The sequence below is a fragment of the Chinchilla lanigera genome, unplaced genomic scaffold (assembly GCF_000276665.1).
Source record: "Chinchilla lanigera isolate Chin_1 unplaced genomic scaffold, ChiLan1.0 scaffold00180, whole genome shotgun sequence".
Taxonomy (NCBI): Eukaryota; Metazoa; Chordata; class Mammalia; order Rodentia; family Chinchillidae; genus Chinchilla; species Chinchilla lanigera.
In genome coordinates, this window is record NW_004955581.1 from 166,105 (window position 1) to 190,198 (window position 24,094).

At 61.0% G+C, this 24,094-nt stretch overlaps 2 protein-coding genes across 2 annotated transcripts in view; both read right to left on the bottom strand.

The window, feature by feature from the left end:
* The window catches only part of LOC106147553, a 3,229-nt gene extending 1,747 nt beyond the window's left edge, over window positions 1–1,482 (bottom strand). The window contains exon 1 of the mRNA XM_013509741.1: window positions 6–1,482. Within this exon, the coding sequence (XP_013365195.1) occupies window positions 6–933 (928 nt within the window). The 5' untranslated portion in view covers window positions 934–1,482. The remainder of the gene's footprint in view (window positions 1–5) is intronic.
* The window catches only part of Obscn (obscurin, cytoskeletal calmodulin and titin-interacting RhoGEF), a gene marked incomplete at both ends in the record, with an annotated part of 116,492 nt that overhangs the window by 17,534 nt on the left and 74,864 nt on the right, over window positions 1–24,094 (bottom strand). Inside the window, 32 exon segments of the mRNA XM_013509734.1 lie at window positions 1,490–1,598; window positions 2,210–2,339; window positions 2,512–2,614; window positions 2,806–2,973; window positions 8,004–8,117; window positions 8,584–8,761; window positions 8,853–9,011; window positions 9,094–9,258; window positions 9,340–9,456; window positions 9,595–9,751; window positions 10,278–10,451; window positions 10,813–10,895; window positions 10,980–11,180; window positions 11,568–11,707; window positions 11,840–11,962; window positions 12,477–12,547; window positions 12,754–12,814; window positions 13,064–13,282; window positions 13,529–13,627; window positions 13,760–13,792; window positions 14,265–14,462; window positions 14,628–14,746; window positions 15,015–15,093; window positions 15,990–16,268; window positions 16,934–17,807; window positions 18,624–18,997; window positions 19,674–19,964; window positions 20,084–20,371; window positions 20,675–20,950; window positions 21,331–21,603; window positions 22,111–22,377; window positions 23,174–23,446. Of these exon segments, the coding sequence (XP_013365188.1) occupies window positions 1,490–1,598; window positions 2,210–2,339; window positions 2,512–2,614; window positions 2,806–2,973; window positions 8,004–8,117; window positions 8,584–8,761; window positions 8,853–9,011; window positions 9,094–9,258; window positions 9,340–9,456; window positions 9,595–9,751; window positions 10,278–10,451; window positions 10,813–10,895; window positions 10,980–11,180; window positions 11,568–11,707; window positions 11,840–11,962; window positions 12,477–12,547; window positions 12,754–12,814; window positions 13,064–13,282; window positions 13,529–13,627; window positions 13,760–13,792; window positions 14,265–14,462; window positions 14,628–14,746; window positions 15,015–15,093; window positions 15,990–16,268; window positions 16,934–17,807; window positions 18,624–18,997; window positions 19,674–19,964; window positions 20,084–20,371; window positions 20,675–20,950; window positions 21,331–21,603; window positions 22,111–22,377; window positions 23,174–23,446 (6,195 nt within the window).

Genomic DNA, 24,094 nt, shown 5'->3' on the forward strand with positions numbered 1-24,094 from the left:
TGTGCCTGGATGTCTGTGCTTGTTCGTGTGTGTGTGATGTGCCCACGTGTCTACGTGTCTGAATGTGCATGTTTGCACAGGCTGCTCTCTGGAGAAAGGGGAGCCCCTAGGGGGTGACCCAGGGCCCAGCTGCAAGCTCTGGATCTGGACGGAGGGGAAGGGACGTAGGAGTGGGAACACAAGGACTTCTCCTTTACAGTCCCTGCAGGTCCTGCTGCTCCTGGAGTGGCAGCTTAGGCACTGTGGGCTGCTGAAGACCTGGCACTTGTGCTTGTGGCCCTGAATGCCAGCACTGGGCAGTAAGTATTTTTGATGACGGAAGGAGCAGCTGCGTGAAGCGGGGCTCCCAGCCAGGCAGATGCACAAGCGAGGGGCTGTGCCCACTGGGCTGCAGAGCCAGGTGAGGTAAAGCCACAGACAGGAGTTAGAAAGCGGGGTCTGGGCTCCACACCAGGTCTCCAGTGCCAGCCCCCGGCCTTGCCAAGGTGTTCGTGACGCATCTGGCCCCAGTGGCCCCAGGCCTCTCTCTACATTGCCACCCTCCTCCACATGCAGAAAGACCCCACCATGACACCCAGGAGCACACACAGAGGGTGCTTCCCGGCTGAGAAGGGGTGCACAGAAGCCAGTGGCCCTGAAGCACGCGTGCCTGGTGCTGCGGGTACTGTCATAGGCTGACAAATGCCATGGCCCAACAGACACAGGCCACACAGAGGGATTCAGAGTGACAGGGGTGTAGCCAGAGTCCTGGCTGTATGGGGGACAAGGAGCAGGACCTCTGCCCTGAAACACACAGTCTCCACGATGGCTGCAGAACACAGAGCCCCTGATGTCCGGCACTGGGGGAGACTGGTCCCATGAACACCCACAGGTCAGGGCTGGTGGATAAGGAGGGTGCAGCTCCACCAGAGCTCGCTCTGCCTCTGCTTGCATGTCCCCAGAATCGGAAGGCCTGCCACCAACCCAGGCGGCCCCCTTAGGGAGCAGCTCCAAGTAGGCATCCCAGCACAGATGCCCACTGCCCTCCACCACACACTGGCTGCCTGTGCACAGCTGAGCCAGATGGGACCCTGGAGAAGAATGGCACGCTGTGACCCCTTTCACCTCTGTCCTTCATGAGGCTCCTCTGTAACCGGTCCACTCTCAGAACCTCAGGAGTGGCCCTAGGCGAGGCAAGGACCCTGCGTGCACCCATGTGGACCCTCTTGCACCAAGACACACCATTCCTGCTGCCTGACCAAGCCCAAGTATCCGGCACTGTGCTGTCTCCCAGCCCTCAGCTTTACCTGCCAGCCCCATGGGCGCTAGCAGCAGCCCCCTCGTCTCCAGCCACGGCCCTTTCTCCGGGGACCCCAACCCAGCCTCCAGAAGTGCAGCCTAAGCATGAGAGGTAACATTCAGGACCCCTGAATCCTGCCCAGGCCTACAGGGTATCAGCCTGAGGTGCAGCCTGGGAGCGCCAAGGTGACAGGCGCGTGACAAGACCTACCTTCCATGGCAGCCAAGAGCGGCTCCCTGTGCTGGTCCTGGGCCCGGAGCACAGGACTCTGCACGCTCAGCTCCGCGCCCCCTCGGGCTGTGCCCAGCCGGTTCACCAGCTGCAAAATGACAGCAGAGGTGCCCTGGGACCCTGCTTCCTATGGAGCCAGGCCACCTCAGGGCCACACCAGCATCTGTACAGTCCCCACCTTGGCTGTGCTCTGATAGGGGACAGGGCCCCCTGCAGTGATGGGCACTCCCCAAGGAGCATGGATCTTGGACTGGGTTTAATTTTAATGGACTTCAGTGTAAACTTAAGCACTGTACATGGCCAGCAGCAAATGCATCAAACTATGCAAAAGTCCCTGGCTTCCCAGTACATCCATGGCGCAGGGTTCCCAGCCAAAGCAGAAGCCACACGGAGGACACTGGCCGCTGAGTAGGTCCCATGGGAGCTGTCATGGCCAGCACTGGGGCTCCCAGAGCACCATAGTGGTGCCTGGCTATGTGGGGTCCCCACGAGGAGCCCTAGCCCTGGGCCTGTGGACACAGAAAACAGGGACCAGGTACTGCATCCAGAGACGATGCCAAGGGAGACCAAGAAGCAGAGGCCCTGCAGCTGCGGGAGCTGGGAGGCTGGCTGCAGGCTGGGGACAGCCAAGAACAGTCTGGGAAAGGGTGACCTCAACGGCTGCGCCCCCCAGTAAGATGTGCCCCCTCGCCTCCTCACCTCGCACTCATAGTGCCCCAGGTCCTTGTGGCCGGCCGCCCGGATCACCAGCGCCAGCATCCCACTGCGGGGCTCGCTCAGCATCCCGTACTTGCCGCCTAGGCTCAGTGGGGCCCCGTCCCTGTACCACCTGGAACCCCCGGTGGCCGTGAGGCAAGGACACCCCACAGTGTCCTTCTCACGGCCAAGTCGCATTCCCGGCACCCACCTCACAGCCCAGCCCGGCTGTACCCCCAGCCCACTGCTCGGGGTCTGGCAGCTGTGCCGACCCAGCTCTGACTCGGCCAGACTGCCCAGCGCACCTGATCTGAGGGTAAGGGGCACCCTCAATGGTGCAGGTGACCTGGGCGTCCTCGCCCTCCACAAAGGGCCCGGCTCGAACCTTGCTCACAAACCGCGGTGGGACTGTGGGGAGAGGGAGTGGGAGGTCAGAGGGAGACAGAGACCCAGGCAAGCAAAGAGAAACAGGAGAGAGTGGGGAGGAGTGGGCACCACACTGAGGCCATGGTGCCCCACGAAGTGCCAGCTTGGCCCCCGTGAGCTCTGCCATGCCAGATGCCAGGCCCACAGCCCCCACAGCACAGGTGCCTGCCCACCTTGCACCAGGATCTTCCCCAGGGTGCTAGCACTGCCGGCGGCACTGGCTGCAAAGCACATGTACTGGCCGGAGTCCACGCCTGTGAGGGTGTCCAGGATGAGGGCGCACGAGCCATCTGGGTCTTCAATGAGGATGTGGTGAGGGTCCACCTCCACCGGCTTCCCGTCTGGAAAGCAGGGCACCGTGCTGTCATGGTGATGGAGGAGGGTCTGGCCCAGGTCTCCTACGTCTGGGTCCACATCTGGTCTGTCACTGCCACCTGTCCCGATTTCCTGTCACTCCTCTTCTCTCTGCATCTCCACAAGAGCATAGCCAGACCTGTCCCTGTCCCTGTCCAGCACAGACGCCAGCCAGAGGGGGCGGGTGGGGAACCTGTGCCTACAAGGGCACCCACGGGAAGCCAGACTCTTGGTCACCCCTTCCCAGAGCTCTGCGACTCCTCAGGACCTCCTTGGTGCCGGCCAAGCCCAGCTCATACAATTCTTGCCCACCCCAGTCACCACCCAGCATCCTCCTGTCCTCTCACCTGTGCAGCCCCTACAGCTGGACATGGCAGTCAGGGCCCTCAAGGAATGCCACCAAACCCAACCCCCAGGAGTAGCCCAGACCCAGCACCCAGCCTCCAAAGCCTGTGCCATCTGGAAAAGCCCTTGCGACTCACTCCCTCCACCACCGAGTCAAAGTTACCCAAGGAGACGCTCTCTGGGGCAAAACCCTGGGGGACACCCCAAGGCTAATGCTGTCCAGGCAGTGTGCACACAGCAGAGCCCAGTCCTTTAAATTACCCTTAGTGTAAGACACAGGGGAAGATTTAAAAGGTCTGAAAATAATGAATAAAGGCAATGAATTGTCTTCCAATAAAAGAGAAGTGATGACTGAAAATGTCACAACAATCACCTGTGCAACACTGCCCAAACATGTCTGCCCGAGGCCAACCTCCTTCCTGGGGAGGAGACGTCGCCCTCCAGAGAACCCTGCCTTGCAATATCCACACGCACAGACCTGTGTGTCCACACATTCCAACAGCTCTGTCTGTGGCCTCCCCTCCCCGCACCTAGGGCCTGAGGCCTATCGTTCCAGGAACCTGTAGTGAGAACCTCTCTCAGGACACAGATGCGCAGTTCCCATCTGCCCACCTGCATGGGAGGCCCCAGGGCGCTGTGGCCTCTGCTCTTGGACTGGGATGTCCCAGGTGTCTCAGTCTTGAGCCACACACATGCTAGAGGAACGTCCCCGTCCGTTGGGACTCGCCCGTGGAGAGGGCTCAGGAAAGAGCATGACCATGTCCAGCCCGCTCCCTATCCCTTCCCAGCGGGTTGATAGGGCGAGAAGGGCAGGTCTAGGCCAGCAGATCCCGAGGCAGTAGCGGTGAGGAGGGGTCTGCACTCACAGGCCGCGTGTGGCAGTGGATTATCACCAACTCCCTGCAGCTGCTGCCCCACAGCATGGACACAGCAGCCATGATGGAGCCACTACACTGACCAGCAGCCCCGCAGGCCCTCCTGGGTACACTGGGCACCGGAAGGACTGTGGTCATCCTGCACTCAGAGCTTTGCGTTCTGACCTTCACGGCCCTCCGACACTCTGTGGACCATGCTGTCCTCTGGGCAGCGAGTCAGGAGCATCACCCTGGCTCCACCAGCAGGTGCAGCACCAGGACTGGGGGCCGCTGCCCATGCAGGCAAAGTCGCAGTAACCAGGCTCTGTGCCTGGGACCCGCCTCTCTCACAGCAGTGAAGGGGCCTGGCCAGACTGCACCCTACCTTTGGATCTCAGCTCCAGACGGTGAGCCCAGGGAACATCTTACTTTATGAAGAGCCAGAGCCAAGTGTTTTGCAGAGCGACAGAGAACGACTAAGACAGCTCTGCATTTCTGAGAGTGACCATGCTGCCACCAGAGTCTCTGGCCAGGGGAGACCACCAGACACCCACTCTGATGGCAGCTCTCGGTGCAGCGGCTGTAGGGGACACCAGACACCCGCCCAGTAAGGCCTTGGGTCTCTCCCTGGGGGCCAATCCTTGCAGACACTGAGACAGCAGGAGGAAAGGGCCCAGCCCGCCTTGGTGGAAACGACGACCTCACTGCACTGAACATGCAGCTGCTTTCCCTACTGAGTGCTCTGCTCTGCGCCACAGCTCACACGACAGCTGGCTCCACACAGCCAGGGTCTGCAGAGCCCACCAGCGGGACAGACTTCGGCCACCCATCACCACGGAAGCAGAAGTTCAGTGGTGAACACCGGCCACTACACCATGCCACCCTACCCCTGTGGTCGGGTCCCTGCTCATGGCAGAGCCAGAGGCCATCTCACGGCCTGTGATCTCCAGGGAGCAGCCAGGGAGCCACACTGTACGCACCAGTCAGGCTCTGGGTCCTCCGGGAGGGGACCCAGGTGCTGTGCCTGCCTCTGTTCCACACAGTGATGTGCACCTTGGGGTGGGGCAAAGGACTGGCTGGTGTTGAAGGACATCCTACGCATCAATCGTGTGGCCCCAGACACCAGCAGGTCGCTCATGCTGAGGCCGCCAGCCACAGCTGGGGCTCGGGTGTGCTAATCAGTGTTACCTAAAACAAGGCCCATCAGAAGACAAGCTCAGGATGTGTTCCTGCTGCCAACTCAAGTGGGCACTGACCCCCCAGCCGGAAGCGCTGAGGTGGGTCTCTCACGACCAGGGCACAGTGCACCCAGCGGACACCCTCCCTGTGGGTGCAGAGTGTCCAAGCAGGCAGGGCAGGTGGCACTGCCCCCGACAGATCAGGCAACGCTGCACTGTAAGGTTCCAATCGGACCTGCCTCCCTCAGCCCCCAGCCTGCTTGCCCGCAGAAGCACTACTCTCTGCAGGAAACTCAGCTCTCAGCAAGGAACTTAGCCCAGTTCCCTGCATGGCAAGCACAGGAAAGGAGATAAGAGGGCAAGGAATTTTGCAGCTCCTGAGACATCTGGGGATGCCTGGAGACACCTGAGAATCTACATGGGAGACTTCAAGGATTCTGCCCACTGAGATGCCAAGACTGCCAGAAAATTTTGACCACAGATGCTTATTGGGATCTCCCCACCTAATGTCCCCTGCCTTCTCTCCATTCCTATAGAAGGGTTTGTTCACAGCAGTCTATCGCACTCTCTGCCTGCACCCAGCCACAATGAATTTCAGGGCATGTTGCCTTTACCCAAGCCTGGTGGTCTCTGCTGGTTTTTCTCCTTCCCACTGCATGTTAGAGATGCATCAAGGAGTGCCACAGCTAACACATCAGAAATGCTGGCCCTGGCCCACCAGATAACGCTGCCCCTGACAGGCGAAGCAGCTGCCCCTGAAACCCTGGGTAAGGCTGACACCTCACAAATGAAGTCTTGCTGTCCTGAACAAAAGCCAGGGAACACTGCCTGGCCATACAACTGCTCAGCTGGCAGACAGGGACCACAGGCATGTATGCGTCTGTGTGCACAGCCTGTGTGTGTATGTGTGTGTGTGTGTGTGGTGTACCTATGTGTGTCTGCAGTGTTTGTGTACAGCCCCTCTGTGTACATGTGTATGACATCCCTGTGTGTGCTTGTAGTGTTTATATCCGTGCGCACAGCCTCTGTGTATGTGTGTGGTGTCCCTGTGTGCCTGCAGTGCTTGTGTGTGCACAGCCTCTGTGTGCACATGTGGTGTGCCTGTGTCTACAGTGTTTATGTATGTATCACACCTCTGTGTACACATGTATGACATCCCTGTGTGCCTGCAGTGTTTGAGTGCACAGCATCTGTACGTGTGTGGTGTCCCTGTGTATGCCTGCAGTGTTTATATGTACACAGCATTGTGTGTGATGTGTATATGTGTGTGATGTGTCTGTGTCTGCAGTGTTTGATGTGTTCGGTGTGAATTTATGTATGAACCTGTCTTTTGTATGTATGCATAGGCACTGGTGTGTACTATGTGTATCCAGCACACACTTTGTATATATGTATGTTCTCTGTGTGTGCATATAATGATCACATCACATGTGTGGTGCATGCAGCATATACACAGATAAAGCATGTCTGTGTGGGTATATGCAGTGTTTGCACACGTGTGTACTACAGCATGCCCTCGAAAGTGTGCACATGCAGCCCTGCAGGTTGCACAGTTCTGTCCCTGGCCAGCTGCTCGGGGTGCCCTGGTCTCACCCCCCTGGCTGCCTCTCCTCACAGCTCCCCTCCCTCCACTCACCCCTCAGCCTGGAACTCTGGTCCTCAGCCCTCCAGTCCCTCATCCCACATCCACCTTGGCTACACTGCCTCGTCTCAGGCCAGGTCACACGGCTGCATCGGGAACCCTGTGGCACCCCATCCCCGCACTGTCCCCTTGCCCAGCCCTGCTGTCTGCTCCCCTGGGTCCTCCCACCTCTGTCAGTGGAGCAACCACAGCAGGCCAGTCCCTGTGTTTCCTCCTGGACCTGAACTCCCCAACCCTCCAGGGCAGCCCTGTGTGTGGAGCACCTTCCAAATGCACCCAGGACACAGGGCAGCCCCTGGGCCCAGGTGGTGAGATCCCCGCTCTTCTCCGTGTCCTCAGCCTCTCCTTCATCACAGCCACAGTGACAGGCAACTGAAGCCATCCGTAGCTGTCCCTCTGCTGGCCAGGACACCACAGGGCTTCAGTGCCAAGCCCTCTGGACCCTGTCTAAGGCTCGGGGGGCTCCCCTGGCTGGCGACACCGCATGTGCTGCCACAGTGCCACGGAACGGTGCCACCAGGCAACTCCACCACACAAGGTGAACTGAAGGCTCACGGGGTGACACCTTGGCCCTGCATGGTGGCCTTCATCCAGGTCCTCTGCTACAGTAACCCTGACTGCGAGGTACATGAGCCCTTCCAGAGAGAGGGGAAGCAACACTGCCGGCACCCCCCGCGTAAGTATGAAATCACCCTGCCTCAGCGTCACAGTGGCTCGCTGCTCACTGGTGCTCTCGGACACAGTGCTGGAGGCCGTCCTGGCTGTTGCTCTCCCTGTCTGCTCCCCCTGTAACGTCACGTCACAAGCTTCTCTGCACATCACCTGTTCCCAAACAGCTAGCTGCTGGCCAGGCCTGGCCCATCCAGGTCCCTCATGGCCCAGCCCTGCTGACCCCACACCCAGCCTGGGCCTTTGCAGCCACCTCTTCCCAGGTGGCTCTGCCTGTTGCAGGCCAACACCTAGGCAAGGAGGCTAGGGACCCTGGCCCCAGGCTGCACCTTTGTACCAGCTGACCACCGGCTTTGGGGTGCCCGTCACGCGGCAGGCCAGCTTCACTGTCTCTCCCAGCTCAGCCGTGCAGTCAGCCAGCTCCTCTTCAAACTCCGGGGCACCTGCATGGACACAGGGGTGCTGATCACTCCGTGAGGGAGGCGAGGTATGTGGTCCTTTCAGGTCCACCCTGGTAGGCTACCCCTCCCCCTGCCAGCTGCCCCAAATCTGCAGGTGTGGCTACCATCCAATGTCCCAACCCAGCCAAGGTAGGGGTGGTATGGGACATGGGAGGAGCTGTGTAGGAGGAGATGCCATGCTGGCCAGGCAGGAGACCCAGCTGTAGACCCCTCCCACCTGACAGGGGTCCAGGAATGCCCCAAGCTGAGGTCCACATGCCCCCGTGCCTGGAGAGTCAGCCCATGTGGGTCAGGTCCAGCCAAACGTGTTCAGAGCTCCTGGGACACCACGACCACCAAGGGCCCCCTCCCAGCGCAGACCTTCTAGGAAACTCTCCTAGCCATGGCGAAGGGCCGAGGCTTGGCTGCCCAAGCACCCCAAGCCCAGCTCGACCCCCATAACACTCACTCCACACAGGCAGAGCCAGGCGCTGCTGGATGCCGCAGATCTCCTTCACCCAGGAGCTCTTGATGACAGCTGTCCGCGCCTGCAGCAGGTACTTGCGCACAGAGTCCTCCCGCTCGTGCCACACCTCGAAGGCACGGTCGTCCCCCTCCACCTGGTCGTTCAGGTCGATGTTGCTCAGCTGTGGGTAGGTGCAGGTGTCAGCAGGATGAGAGCTTGGGAAGCCGAGTATAGACACCCACCCCACAGGGCCCCAGCCCACAGCTGCAGACCTTCATCATGGTGCGGAACACGTAGCTGAAGGTGTCGGTGCGCGAGTCCCGCCGGGGCTTGCAGATCACCAGGTGGTGGCGGAAGAGGAAGACGTGGCGGTTGTGGCCCTTCCAGGGCATCCGGGCTCCCGGCGCTCCTTCCCACACGATGAAGTGGCCCTGAGCAGCAGGTAGTTGGTCAGTCTGCACACCCAGCCCCCAGGTGCCCAGCTCGAGCCCGCCCCCCACGGCTGTGGCACACCTGGCGAATGGGCTCCCCGAGGGCCTCCAGGGTACCAGGGTAGTTCTCCATAAGAGACACATGCAGTTTGTTCTCTGCTCGCTGTGGCAGGGCGGACACCACGGCGTAGGCCTGCTCCAGTAGCGCACAGTTCTGCCGGTTGCGGGCCTTGTTTCGAATCAGCTCCTGAGGGCCGAGGGGCGGAGTCAGGTCTGGAGGAGACCCAGCCCACTCTCCAGGCCCACACAGCTGGCTCCCAGGCCCCACCTTCAGCACAGCCTGGTAGCGCTGCACACGCTCCACTGGCTGCTCCAGGTAGTGCTGCAGTGGGAGCGGCGGGGGCTGCGAGGGGTCCCTGGCGGGCAGCGTTTCCTCCACATACTTCTGCAGGGAATGGGGTGGTCAGATGGGAACACTCGCGCCCTTGGCTGGGTCACTCCGAGCCTCAGGATGGCCAGGGTGACACAGCTCCCACCCTGTCAGGACCAGGACACTGGGCTCAGGGAGCAGCAGACAGGGCACCTTGTAGAACTCCTGCACCGGAGTGCTGACAACCACAGCCTCAGCCTGCACACGGCCCACCAGAAACTGCAAGTACTTCTCAAAGGCCTCCTGGTTCTTGATGAAGCACATGGCCACATCATCATCCGTGTCGCAGCGCTGCAGCTCCTTCAGGAAGCTGCCACAAAGAACACATGTGTGTGCAAGGTTCCCACACACGTGCACACATGTACTACGTGCCCATGTGTGCACACATGCATGCGTATGCTGCAGCATGTCTATGCCAACACAGTGTGTTACGTTCATGTGTGCTTACTTGCGCATCGCAATGTCTGTACAGAGGATATACGTGTATGTGCACATGGATGTGCACTGCATACCTGCATGCCTTGCATGAATGTGCAAGAGTGCAGGTATGTGGAGGCTTGTGCATGGGTGTGGATGCAAGGCATGTGTGTGCACATGTATACTGTGCACATGTACACATGTGTGTCCTAGGCACACAGACATGCATGTAAGGGTGTGCACATGGTGGGTGAGGGGTGCGTGTGTTCACAGATGCCAATGTGTGCGTGTGTACATGTATGTGAGGTTGTGTGGCAGGTCTTCCTGTGTGGCAGCCGGTGAGCACACAACCTGAGAGTAAACTGGGTCAGGCAGCAAGCCCCGCCCAGCTCTGCCTGGCCCCCAGCCTGCAGGCCCACCTGCTGTGGAAGCGGCCGATGTCCCGTACGTTGCGGAAGATGACCTCCTTCTGGCTGGCCACGGCCGTGGGCACGTGGGGACAGCATTCCAGGTGCTGCATATGATGGCTCTGGAGGAAGTGCAACTCACCCACAAACTCCTGCTCCGAGCTGAGCAGCTCCCGGATGACAGTACTGTGGGGAAGCCACCCGTGAGGGGACTCGGGCTACGTGGCTGTGCCCGCATCAGCTTCCCTGGGGCCTCAGCTCCTTGTGCTACTCAGGGGGGCAGGGCCTCCTGCCACTGCAGCTGCAGCTGCCGCTGCCTATCCAAGCAGGGGGAAGGGTACAGAGGCACCCCCTCCTCCACACGGCATCCCCACCAGCAGGAGGTCATGGGGCCAAGGCAGTGGGCCACCCTCTGTCCTCGATCTGTACCTACCCCGGGAGTGACCCCAGCACACGCAGCCCCCAGAAAGAAGCATGTGGAACCCCCAGCCCAGAACCAGGATAGTCCAGCTATGGAGCCAGGTCTGCCCTTGCTCTGCACACTCACCTGAGTTTCGACTTGTACTCGTCTTCAGACATGGCCTCCCCGGGGAACTCAGGGGCCTCGGGGGGACCCCACTCTGGTGACAGCTGTGAGGGGCAGGCAGAGATCAGCTGCAGCCCCACATGAAGACATGGGCAATGACCACCCACCGCCTTGCCTGGCACTCGTACCTTGAGCCTCTTGTCCAGGTAGGCGGGCGACACCCAGCCCTGCCGAGATGGGCTGGACTTGGTGGGCTTGGTGCGCACGAGCCAGCGCAGCGGGTGGGCCGCGTCCAGCACCTCCACATACTGCCCCTCCCGAAGTGCGATGGCATCCTGCTCAGCCCCCAGGGGGAGGTAGTTGGCAGTGACCACATAGATGTCAAAGATCTGACAGGGAGGGCAATACGCTGAGCAGGGCAGAAGAGGGACACAGGCCACCAAGGCCCCAGCTGCCCTCAAGGATCTCAGGGAAGGGAACTCCAGGCCTGCCATTCCCAGACTTTGGGGCCCAGGTGATGGCGACCTCAGGGCTGCCACCCACAATGGACACCAGGACTAGGGGCCCAGCAGAGGCCACCACACTTCGTACGTCCACATGTCACCAGCCACCCAGAGACCTAACGATGCTGCAGGCACAAGACCTGCCCAAGTGTGTGAACGGAGGTTCTGCCAGGAAGCCAATCTGCAGGACCCTGGCATGTGAGGACCCAGCTCAGCCCCCACTGCTCAGGAGGGCCAGTTCCTCCCAGCCCCTCCTCAGGCTTGCTCACTCACCTCACCGCGGGAGTCCCCATCCTCCGACTCTGAGGAGGACTCCTGCACACTGGACGAAGGCCGTGACCGGCCGTGCCGGGGTGACGCAGATGGCGTCCTGGACTCCTCATCACTGTCACCTCCAGGCACCTGCAGCTTGGCTGGGGGAAACAGGAACCAGAGTCATGATGCCCTAGAAAAGCTGTCCCCAATTGCCTCCTGTCCACTCAGACTCCAGGGGCCAGGATGGAAACAAGGGTCCACAGTCCCCATGCTGCAGACGCTGGTCTTACCCTGCGTGATCTTGGCAGATACCATCTCAGTGATCTGGGAGGTAAGTTTCTGCAGGAACTCCTCTGTGCCCACCTCAGCAAGGGACAGGTGGCCGCGTGCTTCCTCAGCCACCAGGGCCTCCCCTTAGGGAACACACAATTACCCAAGCACTTGCAGGCCAGCCTCAGCTGGGGGCCAACGGTGAGCAGGGGCGGGTGGTTGGCATACAGGAGTGACGCTCAGCTGCACAGGACCAAAGCCACACTGGCGCGTGGGCATCTGAGCTGAGCTGTCGCCAACAGGGAGGAGGGCAGGAGGAAGCAGGGCTGGACAGAGGGACAGTGGGTGACCAGGGACAGCAGGTACCATCAAGAGACAGTGGGTGCAGGGTGGAGGGCAAGGGATCGGAGGACAGAGCTGGGAGAGGGTCAAACCCACCATCAGGTCCACCCCTTGGACCTGGTGCCCAGGTGTCCACAAGACTGCGGGACCTGACCTAGCCCAGGCGCACAGGGGTCAGAAACAGCTCTGACCCCAACCAAGGCTTGAACACATCCCTGAGAAGGTGGGCCCCGGCCCAAAGCCCACAGCTAGCCAGTCCAAGAGGCTCCAGACACCCCCTCCAGCACAGGGCTTGCGTGCTCACCCACCGCGTACCTTTCCTCTGCCCAGCCTGGCTGGCGACACCCACAGACTCCGACACCTGTGCGCAGATGGCCTGAGCAGTCCTGTGGGGAAGGGGCATCCTGAGAGACTGGGCTGCATCACGGCCCAAAGAGAATGCTTGGGGCAACAGGCTAGGATGCAACTGTGTGGTCTCTACGCCAGCGAGCCCCAGAAGCCCTCCCATTACAGTGTGGAAACTGAGGCACAGAACCCGTGCTTGGGAAAGGGCGCTCCTGTCCTCGTCCTAGGCTCTGCAGCCTGCACTCACCCCTGCAAGAAAGAGGAGATGAGGGCTGCCTTGGCCTTCTCTGGCTCCTCCTTCCGGGGCACTGTCAGAAGAGCAGACCTTCAGGCAAGGCCCCTGACCCAAGCCTGGGCCACCCTGCCCTGCCCCCACCTGTGGCCACCCTGCTGCAACAAGAGCTGGGGATGGACTGGGGAGCTGAGGTGTACCCCAAACCTGCTGTGCTGCAGGCTGATCTGTTTCTGAGGCCTGGATGGGTCCCAGACCAACAGGGAGAAAGACCACACCCCAGTGGTGCTGAAGCCACCCTTACCCCACCACCCACCCAACTCACGGCCGGAGACGTGCAGGCTGGCAGAGCACAGGGCCTGGCCGGCAGCACTGGACGCAATGCAGGTGTAGGTGCCTTGATGCTGTGGGCCCACATCCAGCAGGACCAGGCTGTGCTGCTGCCCTGAGCTGGCCACTGTATAGCCCGGTGTGTTGGGGCTAATCCACAGCACACCCCTCTCCATCTCTTCTCGGAGCCAGTGCACAGCAGGGACCGGGTGTCCTGGGAGGGAAGCGGGTACCCCATGGGAGTGGCCCAGGGGCTGGCCTCCCAGGGACATAGCACCATCCGGGGCAGGACCCACCTGACCCCAGAGATAGCCCAGATCCCAAGGTGGGCCCAAACTCCCTCCTCTAGAAGACAGGTCCAGTGCCTGATGCCAGGCCTGTAGGGACCAAGGTCTCTATGGGGTGCTATCCCCGACCCTCTGGGGGGAGGCAGAGGGGCACCACCCCAAGAATCGCCTACCTTCTACCTTCACAGAAAACGTGATGCTGGAGCCCTGCTTCACCTTCTTGGGGGTGAATTTCTCAAGGATCCGGGGTGGCACCAGCTGCTCATGCACATCTGAAAGGTGTAAGTCACTCACTAGTGAGCACCTCAAGAACCACCCCCCCCATGCCTGTGGCCTGCACCCTGGGCCCCTCTTCCAGCCCAGGCCCAGGACAGCATCTAAGCCTGCCTATGAGGGCCACTTACCTGAAGCCAGTTTCTCCTCAGGCTCCTCGGGACCTGGAAGATGCAGGAGTCAGATGTCGGCAGCACTGCCCCCGCTTGGCCACAGGAGGCACTGGAGGGGTCCAGCCATGCTGCCCGACACAGGGCACCCAAGGCGGGCCCAGCCCATGGGCAGAGGCTCCGGAGCCCTTGCTGGGACATCAGCCAGCAGGCCAGGACAGGCAGCTGCCACCCACTCACACCACTGGGGACTGGGACCTCAGCTGGAACTATCTCGTGGACAATCGTGCATGTGGCAGCTGAGGGCCATACCTGTGAGGCAGGGCAGACCTAGGTCACACTTGGAACTAACTTCCAGTGACAAGGGGAAAATGTAGACCTTTCTTTGCCAAAGTCCTTGCTCTGTGTGGTTCCACAGGGGGGCCTACCCCTCTCCCAGACACCTGCCCACTCCAGCCACAGTGATGCTGCCCAAGGGAGATGCTGTCGGAGGGCTGCAGCTCTGCCTGGGCCCTGGGGCACCCACCTCTGACCATCAGTCGGGCGCATGAGTAGGCAGCACCCACAGCATTGCTGATATAGGCTGAGTACTGGCCAGCATCCTCCCGGGTGACCATGACAATCTCCAGGGTGTGCAAGCTCTTCTTGTCGGTCATGCGGATATGGGCAGACGCGGTCAGGGGTTGGCCATCCTTAAACCAGTACAGCCTGGGGGCCGGGTAGCCTGGGGTGCAGAGGGCAGCAGTCAGCACAGGGCCACCTCCCCATGGGCACCAGGCTTCCAGAGGAGACAGCCCTGAAACCACCATGTGACTGTCTCCTTTTGTCCTCCACACCCACCTGAGCCCACTGCCCACCCCCAGCTAGCAGCCCATGCCCTGGTCCTCACCTTTCACCCTGAGCTGGAACTTAGCCAGGCGCGTGCCTGGGGCCACCCGCAGGTCCTTCAGTTCCTCCACCACCTGAGGCAGCTGCCCCTCATCTGACTCCGTGCCCTCCTGCTCCCGGCTGGTGGAAGGACAAACGCAGGGACAGCCACTGAGTGGACCGGGAAGAGAGCCAGGAGGGCCGCACAGGTAGAGGTCAGAGATGGGTGGAGTCTGCGGCTTAGAGCAGAGGGACAGAGGCCACCAGGCCCGACGGGAGTCTCCAGGATCTGCCAGATCAGCCCACACCCTGTCGGCTGGGCACCACAGGCCCTGGACATCCGTCACCGGGCCCACCGTCTGCATGACTGCCACCCAGCCAGGTGTCCCCAGTCCCCACACAGCCCCACCTGGACAGGTATCCTTGGGCGCTAAAGTAGGACGAGGTCTCCGTGGCATCGGCCGCAGTGTCGTAGTCTGTGCTGGTCACTGGGGAGGAAGGGAGAGCTGGAGGGGGCCGAGGATACAGCTGGGATGGGAGCCCCTGAGCCCAGTGTCTGAGGGGACAGCCACCTGTGGTTGTCCTGGGGCGGGTCCCAGTCCACGGCTCACCACCAACCCCTCTCATCAGACTGTCACTATCCCAGAGGCCTCCTAAGTGTCGAGCAGTGACAGTGGGGGAACCTTCCTGCTCCATCCTACCAGGCCAAGAGGGCTGGAGAGACAGCTGAGACCTTGGGTCTCAGGCCAAGTGCATAAGAGGGCCTGGATGCACCACTGTGACGGACGGAGCCTTTGTGTCCTCCACAGACGGACCTTAAAATATTAACCCTCGGGTTTGTCATGAGGGGGCCTTTGGGAGGGGTGTGGTCCTGAAGTGAAGACTCAAGACCAGCGTTTCCACTCTTAAAGAACAAGTAGGCATGGTGGTGCTTGCCTGAAATCCCAGCACTCAGAGGCTGAGGCGAGAGAAATCAGACCAGCCCAGATTGCAAAGTAAGACCCTACCTTAAGATAAAAAAGAAGGCTGGGTGTGTGGCTCAGTGCTAGGTAGTAGAGCACTTGTTAGCATGCTCCGGGTTCAATCTCTAGTATCACAATAAAATAAAACTAGAAAATGCAAACTTAAGGAAAACTATAAATTCAGAGTTCCAAGAAGCTCCATGAACTTCAAGGATGAGAAACATGATATTATAATACATCAAAGAATACTGCAATCAAATTACCAAACACCTGTAATGAAAAGTGAGCTCTCTGGCCCCTACCCCCATAGCCCTAGAGAGTGCTCGGTCTCGGCTCCTGGGAAATCTCCACTGGAGAGGTGGGGCCCTGACCGTGCCCGGCCCAACACCTGCACCCTGACCACCTGCCCGGGCAGCACTCACGCTCCACGCGGAGCTCAGCCTTGGTGGAGGAGACGCCCATACTGTTCTCAGCGAGGCAGCGGTAGACCCCCATGTCTGCGGGCACCACAGCGGTGATGATGAGCTGATGGCCACCCTGCTGGTCCTCATTGATCATGTAGTGGTCATCCTCCTCCAGCAACTTCCCGTCCTTGAACCAGCGCACACTGGGCAGGGGCTGGCCTGTCACCACGCAGTCGAAGCTCACGGGGTACCCATCCTGCACCTCTTGGTTCTGTAGCTCCGTCAGGAACACAGGGGCTGTGGCCAGCAGAAGGAAACCCGAGTCACCCTGGGTGGGTGATCACCCCGGCCGCTCTGGCCAACACCTCACCCAGACACGCACACGACGCACAGCGTTCTCTCGGACACATCTGCAGGCTAAAGGGGCTGAGGTTGCCTGCTGACTTCTCCCTCCTCCTTCCCAAGAGCTCCCTCTTGGACCCCAGGCTTCCACTACCAGAGGCAAGAGGGATGGAAGAGTGGGACCGGCTGGACAGGTGACGGCTGTGTGAGCTGAGACGACTCAAGCGTGGAAGTGCTCAAAATCCAAGAGACGCTTCCAGGTATCAGGAAGCTTAGAGTCATCACTTAGAACCTGCTAATGTCCCAGAGGTGTGTGAGTGAATGCTGAGACAGTTATGCTTGACTGGGGAGTGGTGGGCAGGGTGGACCACAAGGAACCCTCCATACCCCAAAGTATTGTTAGGGGAAACAAACCTCCAGGAAGCAAATTGTTCACCTTCTCATCACAAGAGAGAGGAACCTGAGGCTCAGAGAGGCTGAAGCACCCCACAGCCAGTGCACAGTGCTTCCGCCTGGCGGTGCTCTCGGACTGACGGCAGCGGCCATCCACTTCCAGGCACTGCCAACCTCCCCTCCTCCCCACCTCAGTCCTGGCACCATCAAGGCTGCTGGCCACTCACCAGCATCAGAGGGCAGCAGGCCGGGCGCTGGCTCCAGCGGCATGGCAGGGACAGGCCCCACCTTGCCAATGCGCATTTCCACCACCCGGGGGCCCTGCTCTGTGAGGCTGATGTCCACCTTGACGCCCATGGTGGCGAACATGTCCCGAAAGCAGGTGGCAGCCCGGCGGGCCTCTTCGAGTGCTTTGAAGCGGATGCAGATGAAGTGCTCATCCTCATGATAAGTCTGCCCATCGTCAGCAGGCTCCTCGGGCTCTGCGGGGCCCTCGTCCGCACTGAGGAAGAGCTCCTCGTCTGAGACCTCGGCCGGGCCCTTGGTGCGGAAGAGCCGGTGCAGGCGCCGCGCAGCCCGGCGAAAGGCTTCGTCCAGCTCAGTCCCTGAGGAGCTCTCAGCCTCACTCTCCGTGCCGCTGACCACCACACAGGCGCTATGGCTCGCTTGGCCGAACCTGCTGCTCACCTGACACGTGTAGCGGCCAGCATCCTTGTGCCCCAGGCCAGTGACCAGCAGAGAGCAGGTGCCGTCCCCCAGCTGGTCGATGTGGTGGTGTCGTCCGTCTGTCAGCTCCACGCCATCCTTCAGCCAGCAGGCCTGCACATCGGCCTTGCTAGCCACCACACACTCCAGCCGCAGGACATCACCCACCTGCGCCTTCATGTCCCCAAAGGTGCGGGAGAAAACAGGCCCTTCCTGCTGCTTCATCTCCTTACGGACCTTGTAGCCCTTGAAGGCAGCCTGGATCTTCACAGCTGCCTTATCCAGAGAGGGGTCACTGAGATCCTCAGCGCTTGAGTCTCCCGGAGGTGAGTGCGCGCTGGTGGGCTGCTCCTGCTGTTTCTGGGGCTTCACAGAGGGGGTGGCTGGGGCCCCAATCTAGGGGCACAGAACGCAGCGTCTCAGTAGGGCAGGGAAACGGCGGGCACGCAGGGTCAGGACACAGCAGTCTGTTCTGTCTCCACCCACTGGCAGCCACACGAGCATCACTGAAAACCAGGCACCCCTGGCCCCTCCTAGCATGGCTATGGGGAAGAGGAGCCAGTCCCAGCTCTTCACAGAGCTTCAACAGCAGTTGAGGGGATAAGTGGATGTGTGGACGGAAGTACAGAGATGGACAGGTGAATGGAGGGAGGCTCAGCAGGTGGAGGGGCAACTGAGTGGGCAGAGGGAAAATGTGCGGGTACATGGACTGGTGAGCGAGCAGATGGAGAGTGGTGGAAAACGGATGAAGGGATGCGTGAGTAGATGTACAGATGGACGAAGATAAAATGATGAAAGGGAAGGAGGAAGCGTGGATGCGCGGGGGCCAGAGTGGATGAATGCTCATACAGATGAATGAGTGGGTAAACAGAGGAACAGATACATAGATGAACTAGAAAACAGGGACAGAAGGGGTAGAGACATAGTAGGTGGATGTAGGGCACAGGCCAACACACACACTGATGCATACGCGGTAAAACAGGCAGTAGACACAGCGGTGACAGATGGCAGGTGAGGAAACGGACAACGTGACAACGGACAGGTGAGTAGATCATGGGTGGGGGGGTGGATGATGGATGGCAGGAAGAGGGATGGACAGGCTAACTGGACAGATGAAAGACAGTGGCAGACCGTGGACAGAAGAGTGGATGGGTGAGGGGCAGGTGGACTGATGGACAGCAGAAAGGAAGATGGCTGCATGGATAGGCTCACCTTACTGGCCAGGGGTGAGGCCCCAGGCTTGCCAGCCTTCTTGAGGTAGGTCACCAGAGAAGGGGTCCCTGCCCGCGACTCATCATCTGAGCTGGTGTGTGAGAGGTCAGCCTCTCCAGTGCGAGCCAGCTCGTCTGCCGTAGAGTAGTCCTCGGAGAGGTCAGGTGCCACCTCCTCTGCCTCCTGCCGCAGGCGCTGCACGCGACTGTCCTCTTCAGGCAGCTCGCTGATGGAGTCCAGTGTGGGCTCACGGCTCATGCGGCGCTTCCGGGCCAGTGCTTCCCAGAGCAGGTGCAGGTCTCCCTCCTGGGCTGCTTCTGGAGGCAGGCTGGGCTGCATGGGGGCCTCATCCCCAGAGCCAGGGCTCAGCACCACTGAGGAAAGCGGGAGACCAGTCATTAGGCCAGGATGGACATGACCCAGACCCACCTTTGCTACTGACCAGCACAGGCCCTGGGCTGTGGCCTCCACAGACACCTGCTTACACCTGGCAGGTACTTCTGCAGGGTCTTGGAAGCTCTGTATCCCAGCCCTCACAGAACTCCCAGCCAGCTTGTCTGTCTCCTGCACGGGCACATAGTGATCAGAGGAGACAGATCCATCAAGTCCAGCAGGCCTTATGTCAGCCCTCCCTCGCTCTGCTGCTGAAAGGCAGAGATGCACAGAGGACTTAGTCCACCACCACCCAGGGAGGAGACAGATGCCACAGCCAGTGTATGGACAGACTTGGTGAGGGAGGGCCGCTCAGACTAGGGAAGGGGGCCTAGGAGCAAGGAGTGGGCTCAGAGAGCTCAAGTGCCTCAAGGCGGGGCATGGTGAGTAGATGGAATGACAGACTCAGCACCCAGGGCAGGCTCACAAGCTGGGCTGCTGTGTGGGGAGCACCAGCACTCTTGGAAGGCCATGCAGGGATTGAGGGCAGGATGGAAAGGACAGGGACACCCAGGCTGCCACCACGGAGACACAGACAGCTGGCGGGGTCTCCCCCATGTCACACGGGGTATCTCACAGACCCCCGGTCCTTCCCCACATCCCAAGCCCAGGACACACCCTGGAAGGTGGCCGCCGGGGTGTCTGGGTCCTGCGCAGGGCCACAGCGGTACTCGCCCTGGTCTTCGGCCTTGAAGTCCTTGATCACCAGCATCTGTCGCTGGCCACGAGAGATGACCTCAAAGTGCCCGCTGGGCTGGATGCGCTCTGTCCCCTTGTGCCACATGACCTCCCCAGCCTCAGCCACCACCTCCAGCTCCAAACAGACGTCCTCACCAGCTGCCACCTGCCGGGTCTCCAGGGCCGTGGGCACAGGAGGCTTGGGCTCTGCAGGCCCAGGCTCAGCAGGCTCTGTGGGGACAGTATGTGGACAAAAGACAAGAGAGGACAAGCCCATCAGCTAAGCCACACTGTAGAGTCAAACCACACACCCAGGTCCACCCCACTGCCAGGGCAGATGGGCCACTCACCCAGCCGGACCATCTGGGGCAGATGCACGGGCTCCCCTGCACCAGCCGGGCCCACGGCTGCCACACGGAATCGGTAGGTTTCCCCAGGGGCCAAGCCATCCACTACACACTCAGGCCCTGGCACCAGCTCATGGCACAACCGCCACTGGCCCGTGGACCCCTCCTTCATCTCCACCCGGTAGCCACGAAGACCCCCACCACCGTCGCTCATGGGGGCTGCCCAGGACAGTGTCACTGCATAGCTGCTGCGTGCCACAACCTCAGCATCCTCCGGGGGGTCCGGGAGTCCTGTGGAGAGGAGCAGGTCAGTGCACCCACAGGGCCTGCAGCCCTCAGCAGCCACCAGGGATGGACACGGGTCGGCCCTGAGCTCTGTGTGTGTGGACAGCAAGGGACACAGCACAGTGAGACCGTGGCCAAGCCCACTGGGATGGGGCCACCAAGAGCCCCAGCGCACCTTGGATGGAAAATCCTCACTCCTCCTGCCCGTCCCTGCTCAGGACCCCACACCTGCAAGAGGAGCTTCCCGTGGTGCCAGGTAGGTCCACGCAGGCCCCAGCGCCCCCTTCCTGAGGCCTCGCCCTGACCCACCCAGCACAGAGAGCCATGCTGAGGCGACTGCATCGCGAGCAGCAAAGGTGACCTCGCCAGCATGGCACGGACGGGCGCGGTGCAGCAGCAGAGCATGGTGGCTGCCGTCGGAAGTCACTGTCCAATCCGAGTCGTCTGAGAGCACGGCCATCCCGTTGAGGTACCAGGTGGCTTCGCCCACGGGCACCGCCTCACTGACCGTGCAGGAGAACCGGGCCTGTCCACCGGCCTGCACTACCACGTCACGCAGGGGCTCAAGGACCTCCAGGCGCCAGCCTATGGGTGGAGTGGGGGTGAGCGTGGGAACCCAGCTCACACGGCCCCACTCTCTCAAGCAGCCTCCAGGGGGCAGGGCTGCTGGCTGCCCAGTCTGGGACAGTGCCCCTGCCTAGAGCCCGAAGAGCCTGAGCTGGGAGCGGGCTCAAGCCCCATGTCCCATCCCCCTCCCAGCCCTGGGTGCCCTGGGTCCAGCCAGCCAGAGGGAATTTCAGAGTCTGATGATGCCCCAGGCCAGGCAGAGCCCCTGAGGACAGGGTCTTCGAGATCCTGCCCTGCAGGTAACCTGGGCCTCCACCACGGCCCCACCCACTGCTCCCTCCTCCAGTCTCAGAGTCTCAGAGGCCACCCTCCCCCACCACCCTTCTGCCCCACATCACCTCTGACGGTGAGGAAGGCGGAGGTGACCACATCCCCAGCCAGGAAGGTGACCTGGCAGCTATCCTGAGGCCGCAGGTTCTTGAGCAGCAGCAGGTGGCGCAGGCCGCCCTCGAAGTAAACCACTTCAGCATTCTCTGATGTCCGCACCGGCTGGTCATCCAGTAGCCACGTGTGTGCCGCCACCTCTGGCTGCAACAGCTGGCATTCGAACAGTGCCTCACCCCCCTCAAGCGCATCCACATTCTCCAGGCCTCGGACCACCATGTTCTTGGCTGCGGGGAAGGACGGCAGCTCAGGGGCCCTGGAAGAGGCCCCCAAAGGACACGGAGCCAAGCAGGGTGCCGCCCAGGGAGCACCTCTCGTGGCACAGGGCGCCTGGCCTGTTGGGATGTCCCCACCTCCCTGGCGCCCCAGAGACAGACGAAGCACAGCCCACCCAGCTCGATCCTAGCGCCAGGCTGAGCCCACCCTCCTCGGTGGCTCTCTGTGCACCAGGGCCGATGCACCCCGAACAGCACTCAGGCCTGAGGTGCCTCTCCTTGCCCACTCACGCCAGACACCAGCCCAGTTCACAGCCATCTCCCTCCTTGCTGCTCACTTGCCATGGAAGTCACTCTCAGTGGCGGGCACCCCCACCCAGCTCTGCTTGCGCCCAGTGGGGCGGGTGCGCCAACTCCCAGGGCTGTCCCTGCCCACTCGCGTCACCTGCCTCGAGAGCTGGCTGTCACCACCTGCCCCTCCACGCCCTGCCAGCTGCAGCTGCCTGCCAGGCACCTCACCTTGCACTTGCAGCAGTGCCACCACGCGGGTGCCTGCGGCCTCACAAGAATAGATGCCGCTGTCACAGGGCAGGGCCGGCCTGAAGGTGAGCCTGGCCACGGTCCAGTCCTGCTCTATGACGACACGCTGCCCATCTGCACACACCTCCCGCTCGTCCATCTTCCACGTGGCCTGCACGGGCCGTGAGTACTGGCAGAGGAGCTCAGCTGAGCTGCCCTCCTCCACCACCAGGTCCTGCATGGCACTGACCACCTCCACCGTGGGATCTGTCGGCCAACATGCCGGGCACCGTCAGCGCTCCAGACAGCACCGCGCAGCCCTTCCCCTGCGCCATCCAGGTTAGCGGCTTTGGCAGTGGCAAGCATGCAGTGTGGATAGGTGATGGCATGACGATGGCTGCCTGTCTGTGCTAGCGGCAGGGACCCACTGCGGCTACCCAGAGCCCTGCACAGACAGCCCCAGGTGCAGACGGCCATCTGCCTGTGCCATCGGGCCTTGCTGGAAGCACCTCTTGCTCGAGCTCTCTTCCTTGTGCCCACAGGCTCTGGCTCACCACCTCAGCCCCTCCATCAATCTTGTCAGCCCCCTGGACCCCTCCCAACCCTAGCGACTGAAATTCTGCTCAATGTAGCCTTGACCTTGGGGTCTTGGACAACCCTTCATTTTCTACAGAAGCACCAGGGCAAACTTTGCCTTCCCTACCCAACCAGCTCTAACTCAGATGGGCACGGAGACCCCAGGGGAGCCAATAGTGGGGACAGATGTGAGCAGAGCCAGGGCGGGGGCCTCTCCTTCCAGAGCCCAGGAAGGACTCCTCAGGCCTGGCCTTCCAGCTGGGGAGCTGCAACCAGCAAGATGGTGGGCAAACAGAGCAGTGCACCAACCTGCACAGCAGGGGCATAGGACCAGCAGCCGGCAGGACTTTGCCCTGGGCTGGGAGTGAGACAGGACTTGCCCTGGGCAAATGGCACACACAGGCCCTCCCGCTCCCCAGGAGCCCGCAGGAAGCATGCGGACAGCGGAGGCAGAAGCACCAGCTGAGGGGTCCCCGCTGGCTAATACCTTTGACCAACAGCTTGGCTGTGGACACCAAGGGCCCAGTGCGGAAGGTAACGGTGCCCGAGTCGGCCACCCCCAGGCCTGAGAGCGTGAGCGAGTGGATGGTCCCATCGCATACAGCAATGGTGCTCTGGGGGCTGTTCTGTAGCAGGGTGCCATCCAGCCACCAGCGGGCCTGTGGCCCCCCTGCACGAGACACCTCACAGGAGAACAGGGCCACCTCCCCTGCGAAGACATCCACATTCTGCAAGCCTCGAACCAGGCACAGTGCTGCCTCTGCACAAGAGGGCGAGAAGGAGGCTGGCTGGGGTGCCCTGGGGCCTTCTAGGTGGGGTCACTGGTTCAGTGGTGGAGTGTGGTGCAGCACGGATTTGGTCTTTGTTCCTCAGATTCCTGAGACAGAAATGTCTTGAGGGACCCGATTTATGCTAATGAGATAACTCAGGAGAGGCCCTAGACAGCTTCAGGATGTAGCTGTCACCAGGAAGACCAAGTCTGGCCTCTGGGACATGAAACAGCTGAAGATAAAACTCTGTAAACAGACTCTCCAACAAGACCTGTGGAGTGTCCCACCATTGCACTTGGAGGGTTTGGGCCTCCGTGCACCCTGCCTCTCTACTCATGACCTCTGCATCCCTCCCATTCCTCAGTGGACCCTCTGCAACAAACTGACGGTGAGCTGTCCGGCAAACTGAGGACAGCCGCACAGCTGTGCTGGTGTAACCTGAGACTTGCGCTTGGCACCTGAAGAGGGCAGTCTTATGGGACTGGGGCCTCACACTGCAGGGCCTGTGCTACCTTTGGATAGACAATATCAGAACAGAACTTTAGGGCACCCACATCGTATCTGCTGCAGAACAAAGCCATACACGTCCAGCATTCTACTCAGACATCATGTTGTGAGAACACAATTAGCACACTGTA